Source organism: Vombatus ursinus, unplaced genomic scaffold, assembly GCF_900497805.2.
Source record: "Vombatus ursinus unplaced genomic scaffold, bare-nosed wombat genome assembly UNPS02014900.1, whole genome shotgun sequence".
Classification (NCBI taxonomy): domain Eukaryota; kingdom Metazoa; phylum Chordata; class Mammalia; order Diprotodontia; family Vombatidae; genus Vombatus; species Vombatus ursinus.
This window is the reverse complement of record NW_020954678.1, coordinates 999,677-1,024,545: the sequence shown is the minus strand read 5'-3', so window position 1 is coordinate 1,024,545 and position 24,869 is coordinate 999,677. Positions and strand designations below refer to the sequence as shown.

The 24,869-nt window shown below is 48.2% G+C and overlaps 1 protein-coding gene across 2 annotated transcripts in view; it reads right to left on the bottom strand.

Moving 5' to 3' along the window:
• RFWD3 (ring finger and WD repeat domain 3) overlaps positions 1–24,647 on the bottom strand; it is a 41,780-nt gene extending 17,133 nt beyond the window's left edge. Inside the window, exons 1-8 of one of the 2 annotated variants that reach the window (XM_027843253.1) lie at positions 24,552–24,647; positions 20,126–20,540; positions 12,268–12,476; positions 11,101–11,195; positions 10,804–11,013; positions 8,539–8,630; positions 4,516–4,630; positions 2,504–2,729 (exon numbers count right to left, since the gene is read on the bottom strand). In XM_027843253.1, coding sequence (XP_027699054.1) covers positions 2,504–2,729; positions 4,516–4,630; positions 8,539–8,630; positions 10,804–11,013; positions 11,101–11,195; positions 12,268–12,476; positions 20,126–20,538 — 1,360 coding nt within the window. In that variant the 5' untranslated portion in view covers positions 20,539–20,540; positions 24,552–24,647. The remainder of the gene's footprint in view (positions 1–2,503; positions 2,730–4,515; positions 4,631–8,538; positions 8,631–10,803; positions 11,014–11,100; positions 11,196–12,267; positions 12,477–20,125; positions 20,541–24,551) is intronic. The other variant, XM_027843254.1, reaches the window with a different exon arrangement.
• Between the last annotated feature and the right edge of the window lie 222 nt (positions 24,648–24,869).

Genomic DNA, 24,869 nt, shown 5'->3' with positions numbered 1-24,869 from the left:
CTGGAGAACAATTTGGAACTATGCCCAAAGGACTATGAAACTGTGCATACCCTCTGACCCACCACTACTAGGTCTATATCCCAAAGAGAGCAAAGAGAAAGGAAAAGGAGCTACATGTACAAAAAATATTTATAGCAGCTCTTTTTGTGGTGGCAAAGATTTGGAAATTGAGGGGATACCCACCAATTGGGGAACAGCTGAACAAGTTGTGGTCAATGATTGTGATGGAGTACTATTGTTCTACAAGAAATGACGAGTGGGATGATTTCAGAAAAACATGGGAAGACCATATGCAGAGTGAAGTAAGCAGAACTGGGAAATCACTGTGTACAATGATTAACAGCAGCGTTTGTAATGATAATCAACTGTGAAAGGCCTAGCAGCTCTGATCAATACAGTGCCAACACAATTCTAAAGGACTTATGATGATAAAACGCCATCCATGTTCAGAGAGAGAACTGATGAACTGCGTGCAAAGTGAAGTGTAATTTTCTCACTTTATTATTTTTTCCCAGTATGGCTAATATGGTAATTATGTTTTGCATGATCATAATGCTTTCTTTCTCAGTCAGTGGGGGAAGGACAGGAGTGAAGAAGAGAATTTGGAACTCAAAATTTTAAAAAATTTAAAAAATTAATTAAAAAAAAAAGAAAAACTGTACAAGTGACAGACCAAGAGGAAAGATCATGAGGCAATAATCTGTCTAGGGTTACTAATATCCATGTCCCAGAAAATCTGGGAAAAAAGAACATGAACATTTTGTTTCAAGTAATCATTAAATAAAATTTCCCAAAATGGAACAAATAATTGGTAAAGTACATAGAGGAGGAACTCACCGGATTCTGACAAGGTTCAGTACTCCTCGACATATTCTAATTAACCATCAATACTACAATAAGGGGAAAATATTTTAGTTTTTTACAAGAAACACAGAAACCTTCCTCCTACTGGTTCTAATTCTTCCTTAAACATGACTAATGTGAAAATATGTTTAATAGGAATGTATATGTACAGCCTTTATCAGATTGCGTGCTGTCTTAGGGTGGGAGGGGGAGAAAAATTTGAAACTCAAAAGCTTATGGAAAGGGGCAGCTAGGTGGTGCAGTGGATAGAGCACCGGCCCTGAAGTCAAGAGAACCTGGGTTCAAATCCGGCCTCAGACCAAACACTTGACATGTACTAGCTGTGTGACCTTGGGCAAGTGACTTAACCCCAATTGCCACGCACACACACACAGAGCTTATGGAAGTGATTATTGATAAATCAAAATAAATCAATTTAAAAAAAAATACAGAAATCACTTACCAAGGAACAATCAGCATCCCAGTGGACTCCTTCCACCTACACCTCTCCCTCCACCCCCTTATTCAAGAAGGACAAGGGACAACTAAGAACTAGGGGCCACGAGCCCACAGCTATCTACTAAGCAAAATATGGTTGCTTTTTGAAGGTAAAAGAAACACTACAACTATGATATGTTAAAGAGAGACATAAACACTTCAAGGAACTCTATGAACCATAAGCAGGTCTCCCAACTAAAAAGGTAAGTATTTTTAAAAGCTATAATTCTCAACATACGCGTCTTAAAATTTACATCCTCCAACCAAATAAACCAGTTGCTAACAAAATACAATAACACTCAGAGAACTGTACTGGCTAAATCACGAACTGTTTGAGAATGGTATTCCAGAACAAGACAGAAATAAAAAGGGGGAGAGGGGAATGAAGGAATTAAGAGAAAGAGGGAGAAACTAACCCTAAAAGGGCTAAGTCCAAGTTAAAGAAATCACCACACCTATTACTATGAGACAGGAAACTCATTTATAGCGATTTCTGTTAAATTTAGGATAAGAATTTTCCTTCCTACAGGCCAAATAAAAAGTGACTAAAATTTTCAATAAGAGGAAAGAGAACCACAGAGTAGATGAAAAAACAGTAGGTAACAACATGCTGTTCATAGGAGAAATATTTAAATAGATTCAAAATGAAAAAGTGGTCTAACATTCCCCTTGCTCCTGCCAAAGAACGAGAAGCCAGAGAGTGCTAAAGAGAGCAGTATGAAAAGAAAGATGCAATAACATCAGGTTGGACTGAAAGGATCTATATAAAATGGGTCGGTGAGAGGTGCCCACCAGACTGCTGTTTCACAACACCGCTGGCATCCTCTCCATGACCCAGCTACACAGCTTCCCCCTTAGCTCAGGCCTTCAAGCCTTCCCTCCTTGATTCTGGCAACCGCCCCCTGGTGGAGGGTTGAGCAGACGTCTTCCCACTCCAGTCCATCCTTCCCATGGCTGCCACCAAAGCACAGATCTGACCACGTGAGCCCTCTTCCCCTAATTCCAGGGGCTTTCTACCATGTCCAGGCTAAGACATAAACTCCTGGTTAGCTTACAGAACTCTTCACAGCCTGGCCCCAGCTCCGTTTCCACTATGAGACCTGAAAACAAGAACCAAAGGCATCAATAGTGACCACGAAGCCCAAGGTTTCAGGCTGCTTACCAGGAAGGAAGGTGGCCTGAGGAGAGGGCTGGGACACCACCAGGCAGCTCAGGGAGTCACAGTATGCCATGATGCGGCACTTCCCTTCCGGTGACACTGTGAAGGCCTTCTGAAACTGGTACTTGTGCTGGTTCTGGCTGAGAGGCAGACAGTTCCGGAAACACGCCTGGGAGCTGCCCGGCTGAGCAGAACCTGACCCATGCTGAGCCACAAGAACCTTCAATTCCTGAGGAGTCAACCACAAAAATGCATGAAGAGCACTCTGGCGTTGGCCACACTCTCCATTTCTGAAACTTCAGAAGATGCACAGGACACCATCTGTGACAGACAAACTCCCTGTGCACACAGAAATCTGGCCTGAGACAGCTGCTGCTGGAGTGAAGGGGGGTCCTCTTCAGCCAGGCTTTGGGAGTCTTTTTGTCATACCCAGGCTGAGGCAGTCACAGGAAGCCCTTCGATGGATCTGCTCTGTATGACCCAATAGATAAAGGAGGGTGGAATCCTTACGTTCCAATTCAACACAGCTGCTGCTCCCCACCAGGTGGCCTTAGGGGAGCCACTCCCCTCTGGAGGTAGGCCTCAGCATCCTCATAGCTAACAGGAGGCCAGTCCGATGGGGGAAGCTCAGAGATCCCTTCTAGCTAAGGATGGGCACGCCACTTTTCTGATTTCTCACCACCCCAAATTACATTTATTAAGCAACCAAACTGATGAGTCTTAAATGGAAGTACAGTAGAGACCAAGTCACAGAGACAATAAAGAAATATATGAAGGGTAACAGTCAATATCAGAGTTTATGACATGTAGCTACAGCAATCCTCAGAGGCAAATTCATATCCATGAACACAAATTAATAAGGGAAAAAGAAAAAATTAATGAACTGAGTGTATAGCTAAAAGATTAGAAAATCAAGTTAGTAAACCCAAAACAGGCACAAGAGGAAATCATCAAAATCAAAGGTGAAGTAAGTAAAATTGAAGGCAAAAATAAAAATTGAATTAAACAAAGAAAGGATCAGTAAAATTGGTAAAAATCATTAGCTGCTTCTAAAAAGAGAGGTTCAAGAGTGTAATGAATAGCTCTATTTACTTCCTGAAACAACCTCTGCTCCACATGAGATGCCTATCAGCACCCACTGGCCCCTTCACCATCTGGGGGCCCTCCTTTGGACCGTTCATCAATGTCCTTTCTAAAATATGGCATACATGTTCCACCTGTGGCTTATTCTTCTGCTTAGGCCAAAGAGGATCTTCTAATTCAACACTGCTGCTTTGCAGTGAGAGGATGAGGCTCTGACACCTGATAACCCAGTGAGGCCAGACACTACCAAACATGGTCAATTCTGCCTCCAGACCCATCACCCTGGCCATCCCCCCCCCCCCCCCCCCGCAAAATACCACCAACGCCTCCCTCTTTATTCTGTATGCAGTTTCTTCCTGCCCTGCTCCCCGTTTCCATCCATCCTCCAGGTACCTGCCAAACTTGATTCCTAAAGCACAGGTCTGACCATGTTACTCCCCTGACCAGGAAGCTCAGCAGCTTCTACTGCCTCGAGGAGAGAAGGCAAACTGCTCTGCATTTCTGCCCCCGAAAGCCTAGGTATCCAGAGCCAACCTCCACGAAGAGGCTCAGCTGAATCTGTTTACCTGCTGTTCTCTCTCTGACATTCCGTCTCCCATCCCTTTGTCTTTGCACTGACTGTGCCCTGGACGTGCCGAGAATATCTTCCCTCCCTACAGTAAGTGCTTAATAAATGCTTGTTGATTAATTGATTCATAGGTGTCCTCCCCCAATTACTTTGTATTTGTTTAATCTACATACCCGCCTTCCCTCAGCAGACTGTAAACTCTGTGAAGATGGGGATTGGTTTTGGGGTCTAGACATCTAGCATCCAGCAGTTTCTGGCACTTAATAAATGCTTAGTAAGCTGAAGACTATGCCTAGCTACTAGAAATACTCCTGTTTCACTCCTATTCCAAAAATGCTGCGGATTAAAGGGGTAAGACACATACCTGGACGTGACTTCGAAGCTTGTTACATTCATCTGAAAGGACCTGCAGCTGGAGCCGGCATTGGGCTGACTCTAACTCAGCCTCCTTCCTCAGCATCTGCTCCTTGAGCAGGGAACTGGAAAGAGAGAAGCCAGCACCAAGTAGCCATCAAGAAATGCAGCATCTCTTTTACACATGAATGCCCCCACCACAGCACAACTGCACAATACTTAGATTATAATATTTCCTATGTCCCACATGCCCATACCGTCATCGCACAAAAGGATTTTCCTCTCTGGTCTACCATATCTACTTCTAAAAGTTGTTTGATGTCATTGGTTTTATACCAGTCTTTTCCTCCTTAATCATCCCCTTGTATAATTTTCAACTTCTTCCTATCAACTGGTTCCTTTCCTACTGCCTTCAAACACACACACACCTCTCCGATCCTTAAAAAAAGCATGAGTATGTCCTTCCACACTCTTAAACCAACTGTCCTGCATCTCCCCTCTCAGCCAAACTCCCAGACAAAGCCCTCAAGGCATTTCCTCCCCCTCATTCATTCCTGAACCCTTTGCAGACCGGCTCCTAAACTCCTCACTCCCCCGAACCTGCTCTCTCCAAAGTTACGCATGACCTCTCAAAAACAAAAATGGACCCTCTTCTCCACCTCTCTGCTGCTTCTGACACTGTTGACTCTGGGTTTCTGTGACACTTCCTGGCTCTCCTGTCATCTGTCTGATCACCCCTCAGTCTCCTCTGCTAGTTTACAATCACTAACTGTGAGTGCACCCCAGGTCCCTATCCTGGGCTCTTTCTCTGAACTCTCCCTCATTAGCTCCCATGGGTTTAATTAATTACCATTTCTAAGCAGATATCTCCTAGAAATTTGTCATCTCCAGTCCAATGGGACATTTTGAAATGGATTTCTTGAAGACATTTCTAAGTCACCACGTCCAAAAAAAGAGCTCATTGTCTTTTCCTCAAAACCCATCAGTTGAGAGAAGCCCCACGTTTCCAGGTTTATAAGCTCTGCATGATCTTTGATGACTCACTATTCTTCATCTCCCATATCCACTCAGTTCTTAAGCCTTGCTGTGTCTACCCCATCAACATTTCTTGCATCTGACTCCTCTCTGCTCACATCACCACCACTTAAATCTTGTAAAGCCTTCTACTTGGCCTCCTTGTCTTCTCCCCGTCTCAAGTCTGTCCCCACTCCAGCCTGCCCTCCATACGGTGGCCAAAGGGATGCTCAAGTGCAGAACTCACTTGGCCACTCCCCTACTCAAAAAACTCTGGTTGTGGCTTCCAGATGCAACAAAATATTAAGTCCTCTAGGGGGCTCTTAGAAACCTTCCTAACCTCTCTCTCTCTTTTTTTTTTTGTGCTTTTTGTTGAGGCAGTTGGGGTTAAATGACTTGCCCAGGGTCACACGGCTAGTAAGTGTCAAGTATCTGAGGCCATATTTGAACCCAGATCCTCCTGACTCCAGGGCCAGAGCTCTATCCACTGTGCCACCTAGCTGCCCCCCAATTTCTCTTTCTAGCCTCATCACTCCCCGCTCCTGCACACTGTGACCCAGACAATGCGCTCCTTCTCCCAGAATCCCTTTCTTCCCACCCAATGCTGCTCCAGCATCACCTCCTTTATGAAGTTTTTCCTGACCCTACTTTGCCAGTGCCTTCCCTCTCTAACTCTTGAATTTAACCACACTGCCGTAATTTTGTATTTGTTCTTGTTATTATTCTGTAAATACTTCTACACATAAGTGTCCCCTATTAGAATGTAAGTTCTATGAAGGAGAGAATGACTCATTCTTTGTGTTTGTATCATTATCATCAGCACTTAGCAGAGTGCATGGCACACAATAGGTGCTTAATCAATTCTTACTGATCCATTGACATATATACCATTACTTCTAGAGCCCTGTCTTAAAACAAAGAAAAACAGTCAAGCAAACTTGGCAAATTAATCTGACTGGATAGACAACATTCTCCATCTGAATTCCCCTACCTCTCTAGTGAAGGGAAGCACGTACACAGAAAACCTGCCTCCTACGAGGCTGGTCCCTGCAGCTGCTATTAGATAAGAGTACAGCATATTAAAATATTATTTTCTGTGTCCTTTCACGGTATTTTAGAATTCCTAATAACAGCTCACTCTTGAAACATCGTGTTCAGCAGCATCACAGTTCTAACAGAATAGCTGAATGCAATGTGAGCTCACTAGGCAGTGAAATGGGGAATGTGCTCCAAGGATGTCATCATCCCAGGAGCTGTCCGGCCTGTCCCCGCCCTCCATCCTGGGTGCTGGCCCCCTGCCCACAGAGTGGCCAGCTGCAAGGGGGCTCAGGGCATTCAGGAGGAAGAAAGGAAAGGGCAGCCACTAGGGAACATGATAAATTTCCGTGGGGCTGCAGTGAGGAGCATGTTCATCTGTGTACAAGTTCTATCGCCCACTGGAGTGACACAGGTGGTTGCCATCACAGCCTTTCTGTCCTCGTACTCACCCCACCTGTGCATAGCACAAAACTGGAACCCAAGGCATGTTTGTTGAACTGAATCACAGAGATCCACACAAACTGTGACTTCTGAGTCCTGATACACATGCATACACACCTCACGTTCATCCCACTGAGACCAAGATCTGGATGCAGAAATAGTAATGTGGATTCAACTCAAAAACACTTCTTAAATTCCTATTCTGTGCTAGGTGCAGGTGAGGGAAGGTACAAAAACAAAAGGAAAGAATCCCTGCCCTCACAGAGCTTCCGCTCTATGGGGGCTATACAACATGTACACAGATGACTGACTCCAGGCAAGGGGCACAGGGTGGGCAAAGGCATGGCAGGCAGCAGGAGACGGGACAGTGCCTGAAGAGGACTAGTATAAAATAAGCCTGGAAAGGTAGATGGGGGGGAGGGAGGTCATAGAGGGCCTTCAATACCAGAAGCAAGTTACAAACTCCACAAAGGGAAAATCTTCTCCACCACGGTGGAAAAGGCACCTTCAGGAGGGCCCAGGAGGCTCTTCAAGCAAAGCCGGCTGGTCACACTTCTTGGCTTATGGTGGAGCGGGGATTTCCTTCTGGTCTGGGTTGGACCCGATGGCCACTTTGGCCTTTCTCATGGTCAAACTACGACTCTGCCTGCATTTTATCCTAGAGGCTATGGAAGATGCTTGAGCTGGGGAGTGGCGTATTCAGGTAGGTATTCTGGTAATATCAATTTGGCAGATTTGAGAAAGATAATAACAATAGCTAACATTTCTATAGTGCTAGGCACTGCGACTGGAGAAGAGCCCAGAAACAGGGAGAACAATGAAGGGGCTGATGCCTCCTGGCAAGAGGTGACAGAGGATGAGATGCGAGTGATGGCTAGGGGCAGGGGAGAGACGGGGAGGGCAGTGAGGGTGCTGTATAACTAGAATTGTCCAGACTTGACAATGGAGGGGAGGGGAGGGGGAAGAGGAAAGTGTGAGTCTGGGGTCGTGAAGCTAGGTGAACAGAGGAGGCTGGTGGCCCTGACCCAAGCAGAGAGGAAGGATGGGATCTGGGAGAACTATGAAGAGTTCTGCTCTGTATGTATTAGTGAGTTTGAGATGCTCCCAGGACATTCTGATGGAGATGCCTAGCAGATAACGTGGACCTAGAGATGAGGGCTGAATACACTCCTGTGTCAGGAATCCCTGGAGAGGTGATCATTAAACCCATGGGAGCTCATTTTAACAATAGTGAGTAATAACAATACTGAGCTGAGATTTATCTGGCACTTTAAGACAGCAAAATGCTTCCACAGGTGTTCTTTCTTTGATTCTCACAACAGCCTGGGAAGGGAAGTTCAATTGTTATCCACATTTAAGGGGCTCTGAAATTGTGACTTCGAGAGTGTCACATAGCTGAGGAAATTTCTGAAGGAGGATTTGAACTCCGGTCTCCCTGACTCCCAAATTCAGAGTGCTACCCACTGCGCCAACTTGTTTCCTAAGAAATGCCAGCAGAGAATCAAAGGCGAACATGACAAGCAGACCCCTTTCCTTCTACCTTTTCATGCGCTCCTGTTCACTGGTATCCAGGGCTTTTAGGGTTCGGGCATAGAGAACCACAATGTCTGAGCGTTTGGCTTTCTTGTTGCACTAAAGAGAATGAAGGAAAAGCATTAATGTCGTTAAAGAAGGACTCCTCCTTCCTGATTCACACCCAAACCACACAACCAGAGGTACTGATGCTTCAGCAGCCACAGCGGCATGTCACTATCTAAAGGCAGGTGCTGCTCCATCAGTGACCTTGGGGGGCCCCGTCCATGTGGCACCGCCTGGGCTGGTGAAGCAGCCCCTGTGCAGAGTTCACACTGCACGGCATCGCTGGCTGTCATTACCCACTTCCCCTGTAGGACTCCCCCTTCTCGCCCCTCTGGCCAGGCCTTCCATTGAGCTCCTGGGGCTCTACCCAAGGCACCACACAGACTTCTTGGCTTCTCAATTTCTGTGGGCTCAGGCTGACCATCTTGGTAGCCAACCTTCTCCTCTGGTTACCCTTGGGAGCACAGGACCTCAGGGCTAGAAACGGAAGGAGCCTTAGCGGTCCCCTCGTCCAGCTCCCCTGCTTTACTGAGGGGGACGCTGCCTTGTCCGGGGTCACACGGCCCTGACTCCAGGGCCTTCCATGTGTTTTCCGTTTCCTTTCTTCTACTTCTCGGTTACTAATCATTGGCAGAACGTCCCGAAGCCCAATCCCTCCCCCAACAACTGGATCCTGCAGCTGTGATCCTTCCAAAGCGATGGCGCCATTCCCTAATGCTCAACAGTGGCTGCCTGGACTTATCGTAGCGACCACCGAAATGGCACCTAAAGCCTTTGGCAGTGTGGCAGAACCTGGCTGCCAAGAGTCCAAGGTCTCTGCCAGGCCAAGATGAGGCAATGGACAATGGCATTTGTGAAAGAAAACAATCTACACCAGGAGCCCTTAACCTGGGGTCTGTCGACTTCTTTTAAAAACATTCTGATAAGTGTACTTCAACACAACTGATTCCCTTTGTAATCCTGTGCATTCTATTTTATCATTTACTGATGGTATGGGGAGAAAGGGTCCACAGGCCAAAGGGGTCTGGGACACAAACCAAACGAAGAACCTTTTGTCCAAACCAATACAAAAACATCCAGCTCGTTCAACGAACAAGGGAAAGAGAAGGGTCCAGGATAACTTTGAGCCATAAGGGCGGCCTCCAGCTGGGCTGAGGAGGATGAGGAGGATGGCAGTGGGGTGGGGTCCAGACATTTGGAGGAGGCGTGGATTTAGGAAAAAAGAGACAGACATAGCACGTTTGAGGAGTCAACAGGACGCTTCGGTGGAGGTCCAGCAGGCAGTTAGCAATGTGGGGTTGGAGTCCAGAAGAAAATATTAGGGCTGGACATACAAATTTGGATGGCCAAACCCATGAGATTGCATGACATAACCAAGAGTGAGAAAAGAAGTGGTCCCAGGTTAGAGCCTGGAAAGTCCCCCACACTTAAAGGGAGGAGGAACCAGAGAGTGACCCAACAAAGAAGACTGAAGAGATGGCAGAGCAGTGTCCCAAAAGCCAGAAAAGAAGGGAATGGGGGACGTGGGGGAGGCCCTCTGTACAGTGTCAAAAGCTGAGGATAGATCAAGCTTTAGTAACTGGTAGGACTGTGGCAATGATAACCAGACTGCAAAGGTAGGATCAAGAGTGGGTGTTTAGAAAGCTGCAGAGGCAGCAAGGACAGACACTCTTTTTCAGGAGGAAAGATGAACAGTGCAGGGGATGACAGGAGAGACCTGAGAACGTGTGTAGGCAGCAGGGAAGGCGCCAGGAGAGAGGCAATGTGCCTGCAATCTGTGGAAGAAAACGGGAGGGGGACGGGATCGAGGGCACATGGAAGGGCAGGGCACTTCCTTCTTCAGGGCCCAGAGAAAGGAGATGAGAGTCACAACAGAGAATTCCCTGCCGACCAGAATGCCAGATCACCTGCAAGGTGGCTCTGAAGCAGATTCTGTGGGGAGTGGGGGCCCAAGGTCAATCCGAGAAGCAGCAAAGGACCACTGTCCACTTCTCTGGAGGCCAAGGACAGAAGATGAGGCTTGCTCATCATCCAGCAGAAAGAAAGAATGGCTCACGCCCCCAATGGGGGCGTGGTGTGAATGACCTTTGGAGGTGCCCACAGGGCCTCCGGGAGACTGTCTTCACACAAGGCTGCTGCTTGGCAGGCACGGGAAGCCCTGACTCCTCTCCCCCAAAACAAAGAATGCAGACTTTACACCTGCATACCAGGAAACCAGGGTACGCACCTGGGGACATTTCCCAGCTTGTCCTCTGAGCCACTTGGAAATGCACTTGTACCCAAAAAGGTGCCCGCATCGCAGCGCAGAGAGCCGGTGGTCCCCAGCACTGGTCCACTGTTCAAAGCAGATGGCGCAAGTGTCCCCATCTTCCTCCTCCGAGGGGTCCGGGGCTGCTGCAGCCGGGGGAGGCAGCGGTTCAGGCTTCAGTGGAGACTGCTGAAGGGAAGAAAGCAGCTTTGGTTAGGCGGCTTTGGGCACTGGCCCCCTCATTTGCTCTTCTGAAAGACCAAACAGATTTGTTACCTGTTTGAGGGGGGCCTCTGCGCCAGCAGCAGGAGCAGCTTCCTGCTGGGCCGAAGGGTCCTCTGGAAGAGCCTCTGCAGGAACCTCTCCAGAAACTGCAGGCGGGCACAGAAAAGAAGTCACCGACACAGGCACAGTAGCATGGAGCCCATCAGGGGGCCGGGGAGTCGGCTGTTTCCACCTCCATAACATCTTCTGCATCTGACCCTTCCCTTCCCTACCTTAGCTCTGGGCCTCCTGACCTCTGGCCTAGACTATGGCCTTGAACATCTCCCCACTCCAACCCATTCTCGATACAGCTGCCGAAGTCCTCAATACTGGACCAGACAACGTGATTGCTCAGCTCCATAAACCTTCACGGCTCCCTCTTGCCTTTAGGGCTTGCTCAGTTTTAAAGCCCTTCTCAACCCGGCCCCAGCCGACCTCTGCGGCCTCACTGGATGTTCCCTCCCCATTCTGCTTTGGGATGCACAGATGGGCTCGTCCTCTTTCCTCCATGCTTTTGTCCTGTCTGGGCGACATTCTTCTCATTCCCCTCCTCCACCTCTACCCCAGGCTCTTTCTTCCGGTAAGACACAGCCCAGACCCTCGTCCCCAAGCTGCCAGTGCCTTCCCACACCACTCGGTACTAAACTTCTGTTTCTTCTTTATGCACGTATATGTACATGCACCTATATCCTTGTTTGACTTCTCCATCAGAATGTCAGCTCAGTAGGGGGAGGGACGGCTTCATTCGTTGTGTTTTATTAAGCACATAACAGATGCTAAATAAAAGCTTGCTGATTAATAAAAGGATGGACACTTAGGAGACCCCAGTTACTTTGACCTTTGCATATTAACACATGAAAGTTAGTCAGAAGCCCAGAAAAGTCACTGACTTCTAAGATGGGGGGAATGAACATATCCATCTTTATCCATCTTTAGCTCTCTAAAACAAAATCCCATTATATCCCATAAATACCACATACCTCAGATCAAATTAAGTATGTACTTGGCACTGTCTAATCTAGCTTTCTCACTGTAACATGGAAAGCTTTAATGAAAACATGGAGGAAAGATCCCAGCTGGGACTTTAGCATAAGTGGTAACACTGTCCACCTGGTGGCCATGTGCGGAAACTCCAGAATGGGCTGTCGTCCACCAAACCCAAACCTGGAGAGCGCCTACCTCCAAGCCCAACAGCGTCTGGGTCCTCGTCCTGGATGTCCACCTCCTCATCCTCACTGGAACTGTTACTTTCTGTATCAGAGTCACTCGACACATGGATGACCTCAGAGCCAGGGTCATTGTCATCATCATCAGGATTGGGCGGATCTGCTAACTGGACTGGTTGTACCCTGTTAACTCGGAAGTATGTGTCCAGTGGTGCCCTTGCTCTGTACAGGAAGATAACCACATTACAGCATGAGAAACGCCTGCCCTGCTAACAGAGTGGACACTTCGAAGAGCCCTCAACATTGTCCCTAGTCCAGGGGAGTGCTTAATTGTTCCCTTCACAGAGTTGAGAATGGGACCCACGAGTGGGATGAGCAGGGTCTGCAATGGCTGACGGGGTGGGGCACTCATGGTTCTCTGGCCATGCACCCACAATGCACCTTGGCATGGGGAGGGAAAAGATGGAAAGTGTCCCTTTCCTGCCCTTTGGCTGCTCCAGCAGCCCTGGCTAAAACTCTGCAGGGTGTGAGCAGGAAGGCTCCTGTCAGTCAGACCCACTTTCTACTTTAATTTGATATTTTCTGACATCCTTTTCCCCAAAGTGCTTTGAGCACTTCATAATAATTATCTAGGGTATGTTTTAAAAAGTGCGACTATTAAAAAATGACCCACTTTTATCTTTAATAGCTGCTTTTATGTCATTGAGTCAAATTTAGAAGTCCCCAGATGAACTTCTAGAGATGATTCGCTATTGAAATATTACATTTTCTAATGGCTTGCCTGCTTCTCATGGAAAACTAGGAGTTTCTAAGTACCTACTCAAAGAGCTGAGCTAAAAAAGAGTTTAAAGAAGAATTCACAGGGTTTGTTTCTATTTTCTATTTGAGATCCAGAAGAGGAGATCCATTCTTGGAAGGACACATATCAGACACACACACACAGACAGACAGACACATACACACACAGAGGGATATTAAATAGAGCTTTTCATCCTTTCATCCGTAAAGTTCTTAAACATCTTCATCAGCTTCCAATGAATCTCAGTTTTTTAAGTTAGGGACAGACAATTATGTTACACAGGCAACAAAATTATGAAGACTGAGCATGTATAAAGAATTTTTTTTTAAAAATTTAGCTAATTTTTTTTTTGCGAGGCAATCAGGGTCAAGTGACTTCCCCAGGGTCACACCGCTAGTGAGTATCATGTGTCTGAGGCTGACTTTGAACTCAGGTCCTCCTGACTCCAGGGCCCGTGCTCTTTTCACTGTGCCACCTAGCTGCCCCTGAAGCCAAAGTTGCAGCCAAATGAAATGTAACATTAACCTGACCCATCACTATGTGTAGAATGGACAACTGGGCACCAACAGTGAGCAGGTTAAACTGGCAAACTAAGCAGCCTCAGGGGCCTCTGTGGATGAGGTGCACAGAGAAGCAGGAAGCTGCTTGGAGATTCCCCCCACCCCTTTTTAAAATAGTTTATTTTGCTTTATCAATAATCACTTCCATAAGCTTTTGAGTTTTAAATTTTTCTCCCCCTCCCTCCCCAAGATGGAGTGCAATCTGCACATACATATACATTCCTATTAAACATATTCTCACATTAGTGATGTCATAGGTAAGAATTAGAACCAAAAGGAGGAACCACCAGAAAGAGGAAACAAAACACAACAAAAGAAAATAAAAATAGCGAACAGTATGCTTCGATCTGCATTCAAACTCCATAGTTCTTTCTTTGGCTGTGGCTAGCATTTTCCATCACGAGGCCTTTGGAGATGTCTTAGATCCTTGTATTGCTGAGAAGGGTTAAGTCTATCAGTATGAGTCATCGCACAACGTGGCTGTTACTGTGTACAACATTCTCCTGGTTCTGCTCACTTCACTCAGCATCAGTCCATACAAGTCTTTCCAGGTTTTTCTGAGTCAGCCTGCTCATCATTTCTTACATCACAATAGTATTCCATTACATTCATATACCACAATTTATTCAGCCATTCCCCAATTGATGGGCACCCTCTCAATTTCCAATTCTTTGCCACCACAAAAAGAGCTGCTATAAATATTTTTGTATACGTGGGTCCTTTTCCCATTTGTATGATCTCTTTGGGATGCAGCCCCAGAAGTGCTATTGCTGGGCCAAAGGGTATGCACATTTTTATAGCCCTTTGGGCAGAGTTCTAAATTGCTCTCCAGAATGGTTGGATCATTTCACAACTAGGAGATTCCTTCTTACAGGGTCTCTCTCCATAATTCAGAAGATCCAGGTGTCTGGGACAGAAAGTATGTCCTCTGACCACGCACCCTGAGAGGAGGGGTCACTTTGTAGCAGTCCTGGCTGTTCCGATTCCCCAGGCTTCTTCAGAAAGTCCTCAGAACAGATCCACTCTGCCCAACTCTAGCCCTTGGCTGCACATGGCCAGAGAGAGGGCCCTGGGGGGCCTCAATCATTCCTTTTTCTACCCAGGACCTGGGTAAATAGACTAAACCAGGACAGTACATGAGATTTAAGGAACCCTCCCTTCCCAGGTCTCCCCCAAACCACCTAAAACTACACAAATTTATTTTAAAAAAAAATTTTTTTTTGGTGAGGCAATCAGGGTTAAGTGATTTGCCCAGGGTCACACAGCTAGTAAGTGTCAACTGTCTGAGGCCAGATTTGAACTCAGGTCCTCCTGACTCCAAGGCTGGAGCTCTATCCACTGCACCACCTTGCTGCCCCTAACTACACCAATTTAGGTGAACAAGCAAATATCCCCAAGAGGGCTAAGAAAAACCATTAGTTATTCACATTTTATAGCAGATTGGTTTAATCAGATTGCTTTCTGAGCTGAGCTGTATTGAGACAAGAAATGAGAGTTTTGATGGGGCCAGGGAAAGAGTGGATAATTCTGGACAATGCGGGAGGAAAAAGTAAAAGGTTGAAGAGGGTATGAAAGAGATAAGTGTCAGAAATTCCGCCTAGGGTCCAGTCTGCCTTCCTTTCTCATTTCAGTATCTTGCCTCTGCTGGAGGACAAGAGTTAGTGAGGCTGGTGTGGACAGCCGGTGCCTCCATGATGATTTAGAAACTTTTCCGTGGGGCGGGCCCGGGCTCCCGGAGGCCCAGGGAGGCGCGGCGGCACACAGGGATGCTGTATGCCATGCACAGCCAAGCCAAGATGTCATGCAGCAGGCCGGCCTAAAGCGCCAGCTCTTCTTGAGTTACTTGGCCACCTTTTGCTAGAAAACAGCAATTACAACACAGTCTCGCCCAGGGGCTGGGTCAGAAAATGAAGACTATGCCAACATGGGACAGTTAAGCAAGAGGCACATAACCTCGAAACCTGGCTGGCTGCCTCACTGCCCTCCAGAACTGTTAAGGAAATTAAGGATAAGGTTTGTCGAGACCTCGGAGGCTCAGGAACTCTCTGGGTACTCTGCTGGGAAATTAAGAGCAGTGGGTGTTCACTTCACGTGCAGTGCCCTGAAGCCTTGTGCCCATCCTGGGCCACAAAGGATCCACCTGACTCTCAGACGTGTTGTCAGCGCCCAGTGAAGCCACAAATGCTCTTTGGCTGAAAAGATCCCAAAGGCACAGAGAATGACGGACAAGACACCGGAGCCTGCCAAAGGCCTTCCCTGTGGGGAGCTTGGGGTCTCCAGGTCTCCGACTGCAGCCCTACTACTTCTGTCCACCCTGCAGCAGACTGTAAGCTTTTTCTCTCCCCACTTCCGAATCTGTAAAGCAGGGTGAACAGAGAATTCACGGGCTTCTCGCTACACATGACCTCACTATTCCATGGGGCGAGGGGGGGGGGTGTCCTGACAGCTGGGGATGTCTCAAAAGGGGGAGCTCAGCCAGTCCCATCCCTTCTCTGTACTCCAGTGACCTCATCTGTCAAGGAAGGGGACCAGATTGTGGGATACCTGAGGTCCTGTCCAATGTCCAGTCTAAATCTCGGGAAGAACGGAAGGATCTGAAACCTCAAGAAGACCACAATGTACCCTCTTCTCTGTACCTTTTGCCAAGTCCCTCCCACATCCTCTGGGAACAGGACCCCTAACCTGATGGCTACAAACAGGAGCAAATCTCTCCAACCCTTAAACTTCGCAGCCCCTCACACCATCATCCCACATCCCTTCCACCTTTCACAAATCCCTGGCAGAAGCTGCTCACATTTGTTGCCTCAACCCCTGATCCCACAGCCAGCGATCTCTTAATTGCCAGACCTGGGTCTGGCCTTCTCTTCTCCTCCCGCTCATCCGTGTGTACTTCGACCCTGCTGACCATCCCTTCCTTGGAGGCACCCCGAACATTGGCCTCTTCATTCTTTCCCCATCTGGTGGGATGTTCCTTCTCAGTCGCCCGTGATGGGTCACCATCCATGCCCCACCCCAACCTAGGCCGGTGCGCATGTGCACACATCCCCAGTGGCTCTGAAAGGGATCCTTTTCTAACAACACTCTCCCTGCTATCTCATTAGTTTTCAGATTTAACTGTCATCTCTAAGGTGTATATGGGCAGCCAGATGGCACAGTGGATAGAGTGCTGGGCCTCGAGTCAGGAGGACTCATTCTGCTGAGTTCAAATCTATGTGTGTGCCTCAGTTTCCTCATCTGTAAAATGGGCTGGAGAAGTAAAAGGCAAACCACTCCAGCATCTTTGCCAAGAAAACCCTAAAAGGGGTCACGAAGAATAGGACACGACTGAAAAACACCACCAGCACCACCACTACCAGAATGTAGACAGCTTCCCAATCTACAGATCTGGCCCTAATCTCTCTCCACCAAATGCCTGCTGGGCAACACCGGGATATCCTACAGGGATCTCAAAATCAACATGTCCAAAACAAACCTGTTCTCTTTACTTCCTATTTCCCCCTCCCTGTCTTCCAAGAGCACCACCATTCTTCCCATCACCAGGGTCACAACTTCAGGTTTACCCTTACCCAATCAGCTTTCAGAGTCAGTAACTTCTACCTCCACCCCCTTCTCTATGCCCAGGGCAGCCGCCCATGAGGTCTGTCATTGCTTGCCTGGACCGCTGCAATATTCTCCTACTTGGTCTCCTTGCCTCAAGTTTCTCTCCTCTCCAGGCCATCCTCCACATCCTATCCTTAGAGTGAAGGTCTAGTCAGGTCACTTTCCCACTCAGTAAACTCCGTGGCTCCCTATTGCCTCCAGGACCAAATACAAGATTTTCTCTTAGCTTTGCAAATCTTTCACAACCAACCCTGTCCCAATCAACCTTTTCAATCTGTTACTGCCCTTCACACACTATGGTCCAGTCAAACTCTCAACTCCATGTCTGGAATATACCCCCCCACTAAACAAACAAAACCATTTTGTTTCCTTCAAAATTCTGTTCAAGTTTTCACTTTGTACTTGGAATATGCCTTATAAATACTGTGCAGCTACTTCAGCACACAATGTCTCCCTTGATGGAATGGAAGCCCTTTGTGGTCAGGACTTTCATTTTGTTCTCTGTAACCCCAGTGCCTTGCACAGTGCTTCTGGGACTTCATAAACACTCAACTGCTTCAGGAGAAAATCTGGGAAAGAAGTTTTAATGGAGGAAATCCACAAGAGAAAGCCGTGGAGATTTGCAGGATGAAGCCATTTTGGCTGTGAAGGGTAACTTTTAGGATAAGAAGAGGATTTGTGTCAGGATGGGCTGTTGGAGGAGTAGCTCTCAAATGTATGTTTTATGATGAAAACCTTCTGGTTCCATATCCTGTTGCATATAGCTACAGTTAATGTTTCATTAAAAAAAAAAAAGTTGTCTTGAGAGATGGGGGTGAGGTCTTTGGTCTCATTCATGTCTTTCTCCTGAACCATCTTTCCCAACACTGTTTCTATTCCCCTCTTCCCAAGGCCCATTTTTACCCTGAAGTTCAATTAGAGAATTCTTCCTGAGTTCTTCACAGAAGGTCTCTCCTGCCTCCTCCTCCACAATGGGGCTGGCACGGAGGCTCTGCTACCTCTCTTGCGGCCGTTCTGCAAACACTCAGCATGAGCAGTGTCACAGACGACCACGTATACCGCCACAACGTGGTTCTTGGACACACAATAAACCCAACTTTGCCAAGAAGTCGCTTCTTCCAGAAGAGCCTGGGGCCGCCATTTGACTTCTGGTTTCATGTAGGGGAGAACACCCAGCTGGCTTGGGCTCCTTACCCCTCAGCGGCTCACCCTCGGCCTCCTCTTCCATCACGCTGCCAATGGCCCTGCAGAAGGCAGTTCCCTATCTGGATTCACGGGGGGGCCACAGCCGCTAAAATCCATTACCAAGAGGCGAGCCTGCTGGTGGTCCTCGGCAGACAGGCATGGTCTGAGGCTGGGATCAGACTCGAAGCTGCTCTAACACAGACAACTGTCAGAGCTTGTACTCTGCAGGCAGCGTCCACAAAGCCACGGTCACCTCCATGACACAAGGAGGAATCGGTGCAGGATTTTATGAAGGTGCAGCCTCCATATACATACATATGCATGTATGTACACATACATGCATATGTACACACACATATATACTCCACAAAAGTGCAACCACTTAATAAAGAGGGATGGTCTTAGCAGAAAACGTAATGCATAATAATTGCACCGCACAACAATCTATCAAGAACACCTACCTCTTGGTAAGACCAGTCCAGACAAAAGGTTATAAAGGGAAGTCATTCTCAAATTCACAGCACATTCTCAAGTGTCGAGAGCAGCAAAGGTCTTCACACTGAAGAATATGCTCAAAACTAACTCACAACCTAACATAACTTTCTTTCTAGAACTCTCCCTCTCCCCACTCCAGCCTTAGGGCCCCTGAAAGATGACCAGACAGGACACGCTTATTTATTAGGGGATTATTATTATTATTATTATTTTTTTTTCGCTAGGCAGTGGGGTGAAGTGACTTGCCCAGGGTCACACAGCTGGTAAGTGTCAAGTGTCTGAGGCCGGAGGTGAACTCAAGTCCTCCTGACTCCAGGGCCGGTGCTCTAACCACTGCGCCACCTAGCCGCCCCTATTGGGGGATTCTTAAATGAAGTAATTCATCCCTGCCCCTAAAGACTTCAATTCAAAGCTGGGAAATAGTTTCAGCCTATGAGAAACGTAACAACTCGTGCGAGGGGAGCAATAGCATCTCGGCCAGGGATTCTTCACCTGGAGTTCACGGATAAATTTCAGGAAAAAAGAAAATACCATTTACATTTTCACTGACCTCTAACTGAAAACCAGCACTTCCTTAATTGTTCAAAAACGTGACTGAGAAGGGGTGCATAGACTTCACTGGCCCAGCCGCCAAAGGGGGCCCCTGATCTCGATAAAAGGGATCCCCATAGGTCTGCACCCCAGAGCACTTTTATGTGTGTTACTCCAACCTGGGACGTGTTTTTTTCTTCATTTTGTAGACACCCAAGCTTACGGGGCTAGGACTTACCCCAAACCTCACTGACTCTTCCCACAACGCTAGGCTACTTTCCTCCAGTGTTTTAAAAGGATTTAAGATAATCTGACTGGGGGCAGCTAGGTGGTGCAGTGGATAGAGCACCGGCCCTGAAGTCAGGAGGACCTGAGTTCAAACCTGGCCTCAGACCAAACACTTGACACTTACTAGCAGTGTGACCCTGGGCAAGTCACTTAACCCCAGTTGCTTTAAAAAAAAAAAAAGATAATCTGACTGAAATCCACCCATCTGGGCCCCCTGGGTACCATGGATTGGTAAACGGATTTCCATCATTACGTGCCAAGATACGCTTTGCCAGATGAACACGGTTATCCCACCTGAAAACACCTGGATTTTCTTTTTGGTATAAAGCCAGATGTCTCCCCGGGCACAGTGGGTGAAAAAGTATAGTCTCTGCGTGCCCGCCTGGTTGTGTGGGCGTTTCCCTGCCTCTTACCTGTAGTCCACAGTCCTCTGAGACCCTCCCGCCCTCCTCTGCAGGCGGACTGTCCTCCTCCTCGTTCGCACTGACTGCGTCATCTGCTGGGAGGGCTGCCTCAAGAGGCCCAGCACCCCATGCAGCTGCTGCAGTCTGTCAATGAAACTGTTCACCGAGGTCAGGGCAGACTCTGGGAGGATGGGATTGACATCAGCTCCTACTGTATCTTCTGCTGCTGCGGCGCCAAGGTCCACATTCTCCTCGGCAGATGACACAACTTCCTCGGTCACTTCGATTGGCACCTGAGGAACAGGAAGCAGAGGGGCATCCACCTGCCCAACGAATGCATCAGCAGAGGCCTCCTCCCCATGTTCCATAGCAGGACCTCCTTCTCCCACCTGAAGATCAATGTCCATTTCTTCTTGAGCCATTGCTGAAAAGACAAAAAAGAGATAAAAGTACATACAAAGCAAACATACAACGCCTCGCCATTGGTTTGACTAGGTCTAGTCTTTCAGAGCTGCTCTTCAGCAGAGGTCTGTGCTGCTTTGCTTTGGGAGGCGTTCATTAACAAGCCAGTGGCTGGCTGGCCCGGGAAGGCAGGCCCCATAAATGCCAAAGGGAGCGTTTTTGACGTACTAGACACGGAGCAACGACAGCTAAACGCACAGGACGAGAGAAAACCCACGGATCAACACCTGACACTAAGCGCTCATCCTTAAAGCACTCTCGGCGTCCATCCTCCACCAGTCGTCATCTTCTCAACCCACTAGAGCTTGCGCTTGGGACGCACAATGAGGTTCTCCTCTTTCAGCAGAAAACCTGTGCACACTCTCCATCCTGAAAGGCAGACGTTAATTCTGCCCAGCCACGTGAAGAGAGGGTGGGAGAAAACTGAGTTGCCTTCCGGCTGCAACGGTCCCTATCCTAGAGACCCCCAAAACTGTAGAGACTCTGGCCAGAATACCTTCCCCACATTCCTTCAGCCCTGTGAAAATGTCCAGATAGTGACTCAGCCATCCAGAGAAGAAAAGGTAGATGGTTAATGATGAACTGGGTAATGGGATCAGCTGGAATGGCTGCAAGGGGCAAAAACCAGGTGGAATGCCAGTCACAGATGTCCCTTTGGAAGCTCCTTAAGGCAGAGACCTAGGTCAGTGAAATTCCTCCAACATGGAATAAAGCTGGAGAAGCTGTGCACTCTGACTCTGGGGGTGTACCCATTAAAGCGGGAAAGAATCAGAAAGTGAGTGATGGAGGAATGAATACAGGGAAAAAAAGTCTCTAAAACCAAAGATTTCAAGAGGAAGAAAATTCAAATAAATCAAGAGCAGGAGCAGATCAAAAGAGAGGTTCCTAAAACTGGAAGGAAAGATAAGTACTTAATCCTCTAAGAGAATACTTGACAAATATTATAAGACCGAGGAAAGTGAACCAATACTCGATGAACACAGAATCCAGTAAAATTCTAAGAGAATAAGGAAGAATAAGAAATGCCAAAATGGTGCAAAAGAAAACTAAATCCATAAAAGGAGAAATTAGGGAGAGAGAGAGATTGGACCTGTGGTTTCAGGAGTATCAAGAACAAGGGGGAGTAGAGCTGAGGTGGAGATAGGACTGATAACTCCCTCTACTAACTTAAACTCAAAGAGAAATGGATCCCTGCAGGCCATAGGATGACTTAGAAAACCACAAATTAACTTATCTATACTGTATGATACTTTTTTATTTTGTTAAACATTTCCCAATTGTATTTTAATCTGCTTCAGGCTATATTAAAAATTTTGCAATTGGCCATGCTGCAAGCAGGTTTGACACCTCTGACCTCAAGTACTGAAAGGTTTATGTGAATAACCTTAGTTCAGACAGCCTTACCTTTCAGAAGCAGGACTTGAATCCAGGAACAAATATCAGAATTTATAGCTTTCAAAGCAGAAATAATCAGTTTATCAAAATCTAAAGCTTGGAAGGACAATCAGCTTACTCTAAAAACATCAAATCACAAGCATGAAATTGTGAGCACTTTTAGATTTTAACCCTTGTACATTCATAGCCACTCTCTTGAGTGCTAGGTACTCCTTCAGTTATTATTCTCCAAACTCTGGAGCCAGCACAATCCTTGCTCCTGACAAGGGCTTCTAGACTGTCCCTTTGCCAGAAACACTAAGTAACCTTCTCCCATCTGTCTGTCTGTCTGTCTGCCTGACCCTGCCCAAATCGTTACAGCAGCATCTACTCTTCTGCTGGTAATTCTCCCTGCTTTCTCAAGGGATCTATGACTTGATACACAGTCTCCATCTTCTGTCCAAACTCCTCCTTCCATACTTGGGGCCTCCCACACACAAAGACACATTTCAAACATCTTGGATTCCCAGGCCATCCTCTGTCTCAGGAGGGTCATAGCCTCGATGACCCATAATTGTGCTACATCTGTGATTCTAACTCTGAAGTTCCTTCCTCTAATCACAGATTCCCATCTTTCTAACTCTCCCTTGACCTTATTCCTCATAAGGTCCTGACTCCTCGCCCTTATTCTGCCTTCCTCCCTCCATCCCGGCCTGTTCCCCGGGATGTACAACCTTAACTTTCTTTTCTTTGGTCCTGACCACAAGCACGATGACCACCACCACTAGCATTTATGCAGTGCTCCACGTAAACCATCTCATTTGATTCTCAAAACAGCTCCGTGAGGCAGGCGCTATTTGCCCCTAATTTACAGAAGAGGAAAGTGAGGCAAACAGGGGTAAGTGACTTGCCCAGAGCTCCACAGCTAGTGCCTGAGGCTCCACGCACCATGGCGCCACCTAGTGGCGCACACCACACAAGACTGTTTACTCTTGACCCTCTTCCCACCTGGTCACCCAGCAGTCACCCTTTGTCAAATCTCACCACCTCCCTATCTCTTCTGAAACCCCCATTCGATCCCTCTGCCCTCTACATCTCCTCCCCAGAAGGTCACTCTCTCTCCTGGACTCTGCAGACTGGCTTTGCTCCACGGCACGCCCAGTGACCAATGACCCCCAGTGGCCCAAGCTTCATCTCCCGGACGTTCCTGCTGCCTTGGACGCTACAGATCACCGTCTTCTCCTCTCCCAGTTTTGATGCCGACCCTCTTTCCTGCTTCTCCTCTGTCCGCCTCCTTTGCTGGATCTTCATCCAGGTCCTCCCCACTCCCTGACGGCGTCTCCCAAGGCTCTGTCCTGCACTCCCATCTCCTCTCTGTGCGACTACATCTGGTGACGCGCTCACCAGCTGAGGGTCTCTCCTGGCACAACTGGCTGTCCCACAGACATCTTAAACTGGACAAGTCTAAAACAGAACTCATTATTTTTGCCCCAAACTGTTCCCCTCCTCAGAACCTCCCTATTACAGCTGAAGTCCTCCCAGGAAGCCTCAGGGGTCACCCCACACATCCTGGTTAGACACCCCTTTCTCTCCTGTGACAAAGGAGGGACAATCCACTCCCAGACTAGTACAACAGCTTTCTGCCTCCTGACTCGGATCTCATTCCAATCACTCAGCTGCCAAAATAAAGTATTCCTAAATAAAAATAAAGCTTCCTAAATAAAGTAAGGTCACCCCCAGATCGATCAACTCCAGCCCACCCTCTTACCTCCTGGATCCAATCAACCTAAAACCCACGGTCTGGTTTCTAAAGCCCTTCATAAGCTGGACCCCTCCCGGCCAGTCCTCTGATAAGGAGACCCACAAGACCCTCCATCTCCTTTCACTGGATATTTCCCCCCACCCCCCCATCTCCTGGCTTCCTGTGGGTCCCTGGAAATCCCACCTTCTTCAAGAAGCCTTTCCTGCATATATATTTCCAGTAATGCTACTGCCTTCCTTCTACAGATTCTCTGCAGCTTATCCCACCCCTAACTGGTCAGCACAGAGCCATTCTCATATTGCCTTCTACATTAGACTGTAAGCTCTCTGAGGGCTGGGGTGGGTGTTTCAGCTGTTTCCGGGTTTGTTTTTTTGCCTGTCTTTGTATTCCCACCACTTTGCCCAGTGTCTGCACCCAGAAGGTGCTTAAGGAATACACATTTCCTTTCCTGCTTACCACCTTTCTTTGGATGCCCAGCACTTAGCCCGGTACCCGGCACGCAGTAGGCGCTTGATGCATGCCTGGTGTCGGGCTCAGCCTGGGCCCTACGGCCGGCGTCCGCCGCGGTGGGTTCTGGCCCCAGGTTTCTCTACTCCTGAGGCCCAGAACGTCCCACGCGGCCTGCGCCGTTGCCTCCGCCGGGGACCCCGGGGCTCGAGCTGGGAGCGGACAACGGGCCTGGCAGGCCTGCGGCCCCATGTGACACACGTGAAAACTGAGGCCTACCGCGGCCCCTCCGTGGTCCCGGGCCCGGGTCGGCAGGACAGCCGAGGCCGGGAGGCGCTAGACCTGCGGGCAGGAGGCGCCCCGGAACCTCGGCCCCGCGCCGTTCGTTACCTGTTGCCGCCTCACAGAGGACGCTGGGATCCCGGGTCGGGGCCGCACGCGGAGACCGCTCTCCCCGAAGCCTCCCAGGCTAGCTCAGGCCTGGGCCTTCCGCAGACGCCGCCGCGCCTCCGTCGCCGCTACCGCCGCTACAACAGCCATTACAGCCGCCACCGCCGCCAACTCCCATTGGACGATGGTCTCTAGCTTCCAGCCAATCCCATCTCCTCTTCTCCCATTGGTCGGAGGAGTCAGGCCCAGAGGCGCTCTGATTGGCTCTTCTGGCGGCTCTTCACAGACTGGTCCGGCACGGAGGCGGGAAGCTCAGAC